A 12,207-nucleotide genomic window follows, 5' to 3' on the forward strand; every position below is an offset into this window, starting at 1 on the left:
TTTGAAATTCAACCTCCCATCAGGAAAAGGAAGGGAAAAGCAAGAAATCCTGAAATGAAGAGGGGCTGTTTGCAACAGAGTTGGGTTGGCCAATACAGAAGTCAACAAATAGGATAAACGGTGCCCTCTGAGCTTGGTGGTTTCCATGCAGATGTTGTATTACCTGATTATAACAGAATAACAGAGTTGGAAGGGACCTTGGAGACCTTCTAGTCCAACCCCCCACCCAAGCAGGAGACCCTACACCATTTCTGACAGAGGACAGTCCAGTCTCTTCTTGAAAGCCTCCAGTGATGAACCTTAATCACAACTTCTGAAGGCAACTTCTGCTCCATTGGTTGATTGTTCTCACTGTCAGGAAATTCCTCATTTCCAGGTTAAATCTCTCGTTGATCAGTTTCCATCCATTGTTCTTTGTCTGGCCTTCGGGTGCTTTGGAGAATAGCTTGACCTCTTCATCCTCTCTGTGACAGCCCCTCAAATATTGGAAGATGTTATCCTGTCTCCCCTGGTCCTTCTCTTCTCTTCACTAGATTAGCCAGGCCCAGTTCCTGGGCAACCGTTCATCGTATGTTTTAGCCTCCAGTCACCTCATCATCTTCTCTGCACTTTTTCTAGAGTCTCAATCTCTTTTTTATAGTGTGGTGACCAAAACTGGATGCAGGACTCTAGGTGTGGCCTTACTAAGGCTTTATAGAGTGGTATCAGTACTTCCCTTGATCTTGATTGTATCCCTCTGTTAATGCAGTTTAGGATTGCATTAGCTTTTTTGGCTGCCACTGCACAGGGCCGGCTCAATTATTGCTCTTAAACCTGGTTTCCCCCAGTCTGTATGTGTACTTTTGGTTTTTCTTGCCTAAGTGTAACACTTTGCTTTTCTCTCCATTGAATTTCATTTTGTTAGATAGGGCCCAGGGTTCCGGATCCATTAGGATCTTGAGCCCATCATCTAGGCGTATTGACTATTCCTGCCAGTTTAGCATCATCCGCAAATTTGGTGAGTTCCCCTTCTATTCCCTCATCTAAGTTGTTTATGAAGATATTAAAGAGTACTAGGCCTAAGATGGAATCTTGTGGTACCCAGCTGCTTACTTCCCTCTATGTAGACCAGTTACAAATCCATCTGGTGGTGAAGTTATCTGTCTCACTTTTTTCTAGCTTACCAAGAAGTAGATTGTGGTCTACTTTGTCGAATGCCTTTGCTGAAGTCTAAGTATATTATGTCCACAGTATTTCGCTGATCTACTAATTTAGTCACTATGTCAAAGAATGAAATAAGATTGCTTTAGTGTGATCTGTTTTTAACAAACCCCTGCTGACTGCTAGTGATTACTTTACTTGTTTCTAGATATTAGCAGATCTGTTTTTTAATTATTTTCCCAGTAACTTCCCGGCTATTGATGTTAGGCTGATTGGTCTGTAGTTTCCTGGTTTTTTTTCTTCTTTTTTGAAGATGGGAACCACATCAGCTCTTTTTCAGTCCTCTGGTAGTTCCCTGGTGCTCCAGGATTTTTGGAAGATGTGGTGCAGTGATTGTGAGATGGCATCTGCCATCTCCTTCAAAACTCTGGGATGTAATCCTTCAGGTCCTGGTGATTTATAGTTACCCAGATCAGACAGGTGTTCTCTTACCATTTTTTTTTTTTTGCTTATTTTAACTTTTGTTTCTAGTCTGTCTTTTATAGTTATGTTTTTGATGAAGTTGTTAGTTGCGAAGTCGTGTCCAATCCATTGCAACCCCATGGACAACATTTCTCCAGGCCTTCCTGTCCTCTACCATCCCCGGAGTCCATTTAAGCTCACACGAACTGTTTCAGTGACTCCATCCAGCCACCTCATTCTCTGCCGTCCCCTTCTTCTTCTTTTGCCCTCCATCATTCCCAACATTGCTCTTCTCCAGGGAGTCCTTCCTTTTCATTAGGTGGCCAAAGGATTTGAGTTTCCTCTTCAGGATCTGGCCTTCTAAAGAGCAGTCAGGGTTGATCTCCTCTAGGACTGACCGGTTGGATCGCCTTGCGGTCCAAGGGACTCGTAGGAGTCTTCTCCAGCACCAGAGTTCAAAGGCCTCCATTCTTTGGCGTTCAACCTTTCATATGGTCCAACTTTCACAGCCATACATTGCAACTGGGAAAACCATCGCCTTAACTATACACTCTTTTGTTGGCAGGGTGATATCTCTGCTTTTTAGTATCCTGTCTAGCTTTGCCATGGCTTTCCTCCCCAGGAGCAAGCGTCTTTTAATTTCTTGGCTGTAGTTCCCATTTATAGAGTTCAAAGACTACTCCATTTCTTCTGAGGGATTCTTGCCCGTAGTAGTATACCTGATGGTCATCTGAATTAAATTCTCCCATTCCTGTCCACTTCAGTTCGCTGGTTCCTAAGATGTCATGTTCAGTCTTGTCATCTCTAGTTTGACCACGTCCAGTTTGCCTAGATTCATGGATCTTACATTCCAGGTTCCTATGGAGAGTAGATCTTTACAGCATCGGACTTTCCTTTCACCACCAGGTGCATCCACAGCTGAGCGTCCTTTCGGCTTTGACCCAGTCGCTTCACTCTTTCTGGCGCTACTACTCCTAGCCCTCTGCTCTTCCCCAGTCGCATATTGGACACCTTCTGATCTGAGGAGCTCATCTTCTGGCATCATATCTTTTTTTCCTTTTGGTACTGTCCATGGGGCTTTCGTGGCAAAGATACTGGAGTAGGTTGCCATTTCCTTCTCCAGAAGATCACGTTTTGCCCTGAGCTCTCTGCTATGATCTGTCCATCTTGGGTGGCCCTGCACGGCATAGCTCTTAGCTTCATTGCGCTGCGCAAGCCCTTTCACCACGACAAGGCAGTGATCCATGAAGGGGTTGTTGGTTGGTTGGGCTATAGTTTCTTTTTGCGTGAAGACCGATGCAAAGAACGAGTTAAGCAGCTCTGCTTTCTCTCTGCTGCCTGTAACCTCCTTGCCGTCTTCTCTCTTTAGTGGACTGACTGTTCCCTTGATTTCTTTATTTATATGTTATATATAAATGGGATGGCAGGTAATTGGGTGTATTTCAGGAAGAAGGAGAAGAAAGGCAGTGACAAAAGCTTGAAGGCCTTTGGAGGAGGTTCTGCAAAAGTTATTTATATGTTGGAAGAAACTTTTTTATTATTATTATCTTTGACTTTTGTTGCAAGTCTTTGTTCATTCTGAGTTTTTTGCTTTCCTGACTTCGTCTTTGCAGATTCTGGCTGTCTGCTGATAGTTGTGTGTCCTTCTTTTCCATTTTTTGTACTTGTCGTTTTTGTCCTTCAGTTCAATTTTCTTTTTGTCTTTCAGTTTAGGTAACATCTTCAGTGCTAGAAGGAGGGGGTTGCAGTGAGGAGGAGGAGGAGGAGGAGGAGGACTGTAGGCTCCTGGTGCTCTCTGAGCTTGGTTCTTGCAGACACTTCCTGACCTAACTAGGTAACTAACATCATCAGTGCTAGAAGGGAGTTAGGTTTGTTCTCTGTTGATATATTAGTGACTTGCTGTGTTGCTGTTGGTGGGAGGGTTGTTTTTTCTTGGCACGTCCTTGATTAGGCTGCTGTTTATTGTTTTTCTGTTTGTCTGGTGTTAATCCCTGCTTATCTGGGTGTTGATTGCTAGGGAGGAGGTGTTTCAGTCTTTTTGTTTTCATCATCTCTTTTCTTTCTTTACTACATTTACATGCTACCCATCTTTTTTTTTCCAAAGTGACTCTGGCCATCTTGCAATCCAGTAAAATCATAAATGTAGAAACATTAACAGGACTCAGATAAAAAAAAAAGCCTATACACCAAGAGTACGAACAACTGATTCCTGAAATAGGATTTCTCCAGGCACATGAATGAATTCAAAGAAAAAGGAATCCTTTTCTATTTAGCTAACATAATACCATCAGGACCAAAAACCTACTATACAATTTTCCCCCCATCGGGCTCTGGAATAGAACCTTCAATGAGATGCATATTTTGAAGGGTGTGGAAATATTGTTTATCTCTAAGGTGACCAGACGTCCCGCTTTTGGCGGGACAGTCCCGCTTTTGAGCAATTTGTCCCGCGTCCCGCGGCGTTTTAAAAAAGTCCCGATTTTTCATTCTGCCTCCTGAATCCCCGCTGCTGGCTAGAGGGAAAAAACCTGTTTAAACTCTTGCCGCGGGGCTTCAAAGGGCCGCCCTAGGTTGATTAGCTCGGCTTCCCCCTCTCAGCTGATTTGCGCAGGGCTCTGCTCTTCCTAAATTGCTCCAGCAGTTTTTTTTTCCTCTTTGTGCAAACCAAGCTCAAAACGAAAGTGAAACTGGCTGTTGGCTTTGCTGTTTGCTTGCAACGTTGGAAAATTAGGCAGCAGATTTATTTTCCTTTTCCTCACCAAAAAAGGTAGGTGTAAACAATGGGAAATTATTTAGGGCAAAAGAGGAGAGTTCAAGATTTTAAAACACAAAAGAAAAAAAAGCTCTTTTTAACTAGGGTATTGTAATAATTGAGATACTATTAATTGTATACTGTGTTGAAAGCAGAAATGGTTAAGTTGTGGTTTGGAGGAATATATGGGGGAAATTATTTGGTTTATTATTATTGGTAAGTATAATTAATTGATTTGTAAGAAATTGGATTGCATGGAAATAATTGGAATATTCATGTTCATATTGATTAATATACAAAAAAGATAGTTATATAACTAATTGATTTATATTAAAATGTTGAATTTGTATTAAACAACTGTATTACATAATTACATAATTAAACAATGTGAGGATGGATATAAAAATAGATGACAATGGGAAGGGGTATAAAATAGAATAGAAGGGAAAAATTGAATTTGATTAAGATTAGAGATGAGGATGAAGGGTAATATTGTTTTTTAAAAAAATAGATGAGGAATAAATATGGCAAAAAGGAAATATAGAAATTGTAAATTTAATTGAAATGACTAAACACTGTTTAAATTTGTGAACCAGCCAAATATTCTGTTCAAAGAAAATACATTGTATGTATGTGTGTTTCTAATTATTGCTATTTATTCATATTTGTTCTCTTTTATTCTTTAAAGTTTAACAATTCATTCTTTATCTTAATATTTTTATATTTGTTTGGGGTTGGCTTTCTTCCCTTTCATCTTTTTTATTGTACAGCAATCTTTCTCCTCAAACCTACCACCTCTCTTTTCTTTCCTTCTTACTTTCTCTTCCCCCCACCCTCTTTTTCTCCTCCCTACTTCCTCTTCCTTTCTCCTTCTCCTCCTCTCTTCCTCCCTCTCTTAACCGTCACTCCTACTCTAATTTCCCTTCCCTTCCTTCATCCCTCTCTATTACTGTATCCTTTTATGCATATGGACTACTCAGAGGGCTGAAAAAGTTATTTTTGACTGGTCCTCGCACTTTTGACCAGTCCTCGAACTTACGACTGTCCTCACATTTTACGTTTTTTGCCCTATCTTGTCACCATGGTGAAGAGAAGCAGTTGTGAAATGAGTGACATGGTTGTTAAGAATGCTGCACGGGCATAAATGTGAGGATGGTCATAAGTGTGAGGACCAGTCAAAAGTGCGAGGACCTGTCAGAAATGACTTTTTTCAGCCCTCTGGTTAGTCCTTTTGTGCATATGGACTACTCAGAGGGCTGAAAAAGTTATTTTTGACTGGTCCTCGCACTTTTGACCAGTCCTCGAACTTACGACTGTCCTCACATTTTATGTTTTTGCCCTATCTTGTCACCATGGTGAAGAGAAGCATTGTGAAATGAGTGACATGGTTGTTAAGAATGCTGCACGGGCATAAATGTGAGGATGGTCATAAGTGTGAGGACCAGTCAAAAGTGTGAGGACCTGTCAGAAATGACTTTCCAGCCCTCTGAGTAGTCCCTATACACATAGCCATGGCCACCCGGTCACATGACCAGCTAGCCACGCCCACCCAGTCACACGGCCTCCAAGCCACGCCCACACAATAAGCCACGCCCACAATGGTGTCCCTCTTACCAATGTTAAAATCTGTTCACCTTACCCTATACACATAGCCATGGCCACCCGGTCACATGACCAGCTAGCCACGCCCACCCAGTCACATGACCAGCTAGCCACGCCCACAAAATAAGCCACGCCCACAATGTCCCTCTTTACCAATGTTAAAATCTGGTCACCTTACCCTTGATGGCTGATTTATTGGAGGCTTCTCTAGCATTTTTGGACTTATTTTGTCTACCGTAGGAGGCTCACAGTTTTCCAGTAGGATCACTTTTGGGGGGAAAATGGCATTTTCTCCTTGCCATTCCTTGGAATTGGTGCTGTTCCTTCAGAGCCTGTCCCCATTGACTGATGGTGGGGGAGACGCCAGGCTGGTCCAGTCACAGCAAAGAAGATGGAAGCAGATTGGTCTTTCTCTCATATAAAGAATATCAGAGTTGGAAGGGACCTTGGAGGTCTTCTAGTCCAACCCCCTGCTCAAAGAGGAGAGACTCTATCAGTGGTGGCTAATCTTTTTCTCTTCGGGTGCCAAAATGCGCGAGGGGTGGGATTCAAAAATTTTAGCAACCTGCACCATGGCGGTGGTGTGTGTGGGGGGTGTTTTTGCCCTCCCCAGATTCCGGAGGCTTTCCCTGAGCCTCTGGGAGGGCGAAAACAGCCTCCCCTGGGCTTTGAAGGCCTGCTGGAGGCCGGAAATGGGCCCGTTTCTGGACTTCCGGGAGGCCTATTTTTTGCCCTCCCCAGGCTCTAGAGGCTTTTCCTGAGCCTCTGGGAGGGTGAGAGCAGCCTCCCCCAGGGCTCTGGAGGCTCTCCGAAGGCCGGAAACAGGGCCGTTTCTGCACTTCTGGAATGCGGGCGCCACTCCACCCGTGCTCTCCCCTGCCCCCTGTGCATCCCGAAAATCAATCCGCTGGTGGGAGGCACGTGTGTGTATGCGCAGTGAACGTAAACTGGGTGATGGCTCGTGTGCCTGCAGAGAAGGCTCTGTATGCCAGCTGTGTAGGTTCGCCATCACGGGACTATATCATTCCGGACAAATGGCTGTCCATGCATCGAAGTGATGCAACCATCATATTAGCCAAGGGTCCCTTCGCAGCTGAGAGATTCTGCTTTTTAACCTTTTAGATTTTTAGATTAACAGAGTTGGCCTTGTAGGTCATCCAGTCCAACCCCCCACCCAAGCAGGAGACCCAACACCATTTCTGACAGGTGGCAGTCCAGTCTCTTCTTGAAAGCCTCCAGGGATGAACCTCAATCACCCTTCCAGATGTTGATCCTGAAGGAAAATGCTACATCGCAGAGACATCATTGGGGGCAGTTGGAGTAGAGCAGAGAAAGGAATTACAGGGAGTCCTTGGGTTACGGCCACAATTGAGCCCAAAATTTCTGTGGTTACGTGAGACATGTGTTAAGTGAGTTTTTCCCCATTTTACGACTTTTCTTGCTACAGTTGTTAAGTGAATCCCTGCAGTTGTTAATTCAGTAGGATAGTTGTTAAGTGAATCTGTGACCCCGGGATACTGCGACCGCCATAAATATGAGTCAGTTGCCAAGAGTGAAAAAAGGTCATAAGTCACTTTTTTCTGTGACTGGTCACTAAATGAATTGTTATAAGTCAAGGACTACCTGTATTTTTAGTTTACTTACTGAATGCTGACCTAATTGTGCTTTCTCCCAAAGCAATATGCAAAAGGGCAATCATTAAAAATAAAAATCTTTCTTCCCCAAATGTTTCTAGGCAGCTTGTCCCTATAAATATCAATATTTATATTTATAAATATAAATATTATGGAGGCCACCTTATATGGGACACGCTTGTGAAATAATGTACAAACCGCAGCCTACTCAACTGTTTGCAATCTCCGGATTTCTTGGGAAAATTACAAACAGAAATGGCCAGTCACACATTGCACAAAGATATTTCATAAGCATGACTGGCTGGGGGATTCTGGAAGTTGAAGTCCACCCACCTTAAAGTCAACAAGGTTGAGAAACGGACAACGGTGGACAACAGAGTAAAGCACCTGAGGGAAGTACTCCATTTGGGAGGAATGGATCAGATTTTGGGAGGGTTACTCCTGATTTACTCTCTTAAGCAAACAACCCTGGTTTGGAAGAACATTGGAGAAGATAAACATGTAGCTTCTTTTCTAGAACTTCATGGAGTCCACCTTGGATGGGAAGCTCCTTGGAAACCTCTTAAGAATGGCCCTGGTTCTCCAAGACTTTTGATACGGATGTCCCAGGCTCACTTGTGCCCTTATGGCTCATAAACACCTTGACCAGAAGCCTGTGGGCATCAGTTGCCACATCCTCCACAAAAGTTTTCAACATGCTGTAGACCACAGCGAACGACAACCCAACCGAGGCCATGGGCACCAGCTGCTTTGGTAGATTGGGCGCTCTGCTGGCTGCTTGGATGAGCAGTTCCACTACAAGTCCTTTGGTGACTGCAGCAGCCAGTGGAGACCTGACCAGGGCTTTCAACTGCTCAATGGGCTGGACTACATGTTCAGCGGTCCTCCTTAAGGACTCCTCTTCCAAGCCAAAGCTGATGCAGTAACCTCGCATGGTTCCGACCAGCAGGTCCACATTACATACCACTGAAATATCTGGGATAGCTTCGGTCTGGATCCCACAGGCCACCACAGCCACCAACCACAAGTGATCCAGCATCATGTCCTTCTTCTTCTCCAAGATGCGATGGGAGCTGTTGGGAGTGGCAAGGAGGAATGAATGGCTCTTTGGTAGATCCAGGTTTTTCTCCAGAGTCTCTTCCAGAAGATAGAAGTCATACTTGCTGAGTAAAGTGCTGGAAATAAGGAAGATCTTGGGAGATCTCACTTTCTCGGCTTGAAGATCTTGAAGGCAATCTTCCCGGATCTTCTGCAAGGTGACCATCTCGTTGAAGCTAGATGGGTTGCTCTGACGGACCAATTCCAGATCTGCCTCCACTTTGGAGCGGACAAAATAGTATCCTTTGCCAGCTTTCTTGATATAATGAGCCAGCTTAGCATGGAAGGACCTGAAGTGCTGAGAAGCAATGATTAAGAAGAAGTCATAGGAAGCCACATCCATCTTCTCCACGTAACGTTTGGCACTGAAGCCTGGATTCCCAATCTCTGGCAGATCCCACAGGATTACTTTGGGGTACTTGGGGTGTGGATAAGCCACAGGAGTTTTATGGGCCTCCGTCTTTCCAGTAGGAGCTGCCCCTTCGTCTTCCTCACAGAGGTCCCGAAAGGTATTGATGAAGGTCGCCCTGTCTTCTCCCGATTCTCCAATGACGGCCACATTTAAGCTGATGTTCTCCAGGGAGGAAAAAGCATCCTGTAGGCGTTTGGTCAGCTGGTCAAAACTCCCCGTCGTCAAGGCAGCCTTGAGGTCCTGGATCTGTTTTTCGGTTAGAGCAATTTTGTCATTCTCCACTTTCTGTGCCATGGGGGTCAACGCTGAACTTTGCTGGACAACCCAGCGAGGAAGATCTGAAGAACCAAGCAAAGAACATCGTGTTAGTAGACGTTGCGTGATAAAACAGAGTCCTGTGTGTAGGTTTTCACCATGCAGGGGTTGAGAAAATGTGATCTTGCAGCTGGAATCCCTCGTCCTTCAATCCTGCCACAGAGCAAAGGTTGATAAGCTGCCATTGCTAAAACCTGGTCGTAATTTTAAACAATCACGTGAGGTTTCGGTAATATCACCTCAAAATCTTGTAAGACTCTCGCTCAAAATTCAATGACCTGTTGACCTGATTGGCTGGGGAATCTTATGAGGATTTGTATTTCTTCCTAAAGTCAGGCAGGAATATGTGGATATTGCTATATCCTATCTATTTCAACTCTGCAGAAAAAAGTGATAGGTAGATGATTGAGTGATAGATGAGATAGATAGATAGATAGATGATATATATATATATATATAGATAGATAGATAGATAGATAGATAGATAGATAGATAGACAGATAGATACAGACTAGAATAGAATAGAATGGAATGGAATGGAATAAAATAATATAATTGGACTGATATGAATGAAGGTAGTCCTTGACTTACAACAGTTTGCTTAGTTACCTTCCAAAGTTATAACAGCACTGAATTACAGCGACATAACAATGTATTAATATTAAAATGTAATTAATATTAAAATGTAACTAATATTAAAATGTAACTACAGCATTGGGCAGGACGAGAAACAACGGATGGAAACTAATCCAAGTGAAAAAGCAACCTGGAATTAAGGAGAAACTTCCTGACATTGAGGACAATTAACCAGTGGAACAGCTTGCCACCGGATGTTGTGGGTGCTTCATCATTGGAAGCTTTTAAGAAGAGACTGGACCTGTCTGGAATGGTATAAGGTCCCCATACTTGTCAAGTCCTACGAAGTCCCACGTATTTCCTAACAATTCCCCTTGATCGAAGTCAATCTTGACTGGCTTCTAAGCAGCTGCTGTAGATACGGAGCGCCAGCTGGCCCAGCTGAGCCTCCCAGTGTGAGGTCAGCGATGGAACCATAAGCAGAAGGAAAAAAAAAAAGAGAGAGAAGAAGTCAGCTGAAGGAATGGAAAAGATTTGCATATTTTATAACCAAGAAGCACCTGAAAGGCAAACAAAAGCCACTTCTTTACAGGTGTGCTCCGAGAGATGAGGTGAGATAATATTATGCATCGCTTGCACGTTATAGCCCCATAAAACCATAATTTTGAAAAAAAAGAACAGAGAATGTTTCTCATGAAGACGCCCAATGTAAATTAATTAATTAATTTACTTAATTAATTAATTAAGTAAATTAATTAATTAATTTACTTAATTAATTAATTAATTAATTAATTAAGAAAGAAAGAAAGAAAGAATCAAATAAGACCCAAAAGGACAGTCATTTATCTGAAAAGGTATAGGGCCGTGATGGTGAACCTATTTATTTTATTTATTTATTTTATTATTCATGTTTCTATGCCGCCCACTCTCCGAGGACTCTGGGCGGCTTACACCAAAGACAGTATACTAAATATTGGCATATTGCCCCCCAACAATCTGGGTCCTCATTTTACGCACCTTGGAAGGATGGAAGGCTGAGTCAACCTTGAGCCGGTGAGATTTGATCCACTGATCTGCTGAACTAGCAGTCAACTGAAGTAGCTGCAGTACTGCACTCTAACCACTGCGCCACCTCGGCTCCTCTCTGTGTCCATGTGGGCTGTCACCAGCTGGTCTTTGCGGGTGCTGGAGTGCCAGAAAATGGCCAGAAAACGACCAAAAACCAGACCATTTTTGGGGGCCGTTTCTGGGCCATTTCCAGGTTGTTTTCCAGCCATTTTCCGGACTGTTTTCCAGGACATTTTCCAGGGCCATTTCTGGCCTGGAAAATAGCCCAGAAAACAGCCCAAACAGTCCGGAAAATAGTTTGAAAAATGGCTTGAAAACGTCCCCCCAAAACTGCCTGAAAACGGCCCCCAAAATAGCTAAAAAACAGGCATGCGCCCGCCCACCAACTGGACTTCGGGTTTCCGGTGCTCCGGCGAATGTACATGCACACACATGCACCGGCATGTTCCTGTTTGGGCATGTTTGGACTAGATGACCTCCAAGGTCCCTTCCAACTCTGTGAAGACACATTCAGGAGCAAACTACCATTCTTATACCATTTTTGGAAAAAAAAGAATGCAATGCAATGACCTTTAGTGCAAAGGGGAAGTGTGAGCTTCTTTGCACAATTGTCTGCAATCTCCGTGGGCTCCCTGCCCTTCATTCCACACCCATCCTCTGCTTGAGAAACTGCCAAACCACAGATCAATTTGGTTTACACAACTGCTCAGGACGGCCGCAAGAAACACAAAAGGCAAAGGGTTATCTTGCAGACACATCCTTGGAGAGCCTCGGTGCCTAGAAAGATTTCCCCCTCCCTCCTGTGATCCGTGACAATGGACTACAACAAAAACAAATTTCCAATGAACAGAACAGAACAGAACAGAACAGAACAGAACAATATGAGGAGAGGAGAGGAGAATAAAGAGAAGAGAAGAATGGAATGGAATGGAATGGAATTCTTTATTGGCCAAGTGTGATTGGACACACAAGGAATTTGTTTTGGTGCATGCACTCTTGGAGTAGATAAAAGAAAAGATACGTTCGTCAAGGATCATAAGGTACAACACTTTTTTTTTAAAAAAAAACGTTTTTTATTTTTTAAACAAACGAACATTTAATACATCAGTTTTCTCTGTGACATCTCGGTGTTTTCTTCCAAAAATCTT

At 43.4% G+C, this 12,207-nt stretch overlaps 1 protein-coding gene across 1 annotated transcript; it reads right to left on the bottom strand.

The window, feature by feature from the left end:
* Positions 1-8,009: 8,009 nt before the first annotated feature.
* On the bottom strand, positions 8,010-10,443 carry LOC117657875 (interferon-inducible GTPase 5-like). Its single transcript, XM_060682636.2, has 2 exons — positions 10,322-10,443; positions 8,010-9,438 (listed from the first exon to the last, which is right to left on the bottom strand). The coding sequence occupies exon 2, from the start codon at positions 9,392-9,394 to the stop codon at positions 8,153-8,155; it is 1,242 nt and encodes a 413-aa protein (XP_060538619.2). The 5' UTR covers positions 9,395-9,438; positions 10,322-10,443; the 3' UTR covers positions 8,010-8,152.
* Positions 10,444-12,207: the final 1,764 nt, after the last annotated feature.

Source organism: Pantherophis guttatus, chromosome 18 (assembly GCF_059756535.1).
Source record: "Pantherophis guttatus breed Tessera chromosome 18, ASM5975653v1, whole genome shotgun sequence".
NCBI lineage: Eukaryota > Metazoa > Chordata > Lepidosauria > Squamata > Colubridae > Pantherophis > Pantherophis guttatus.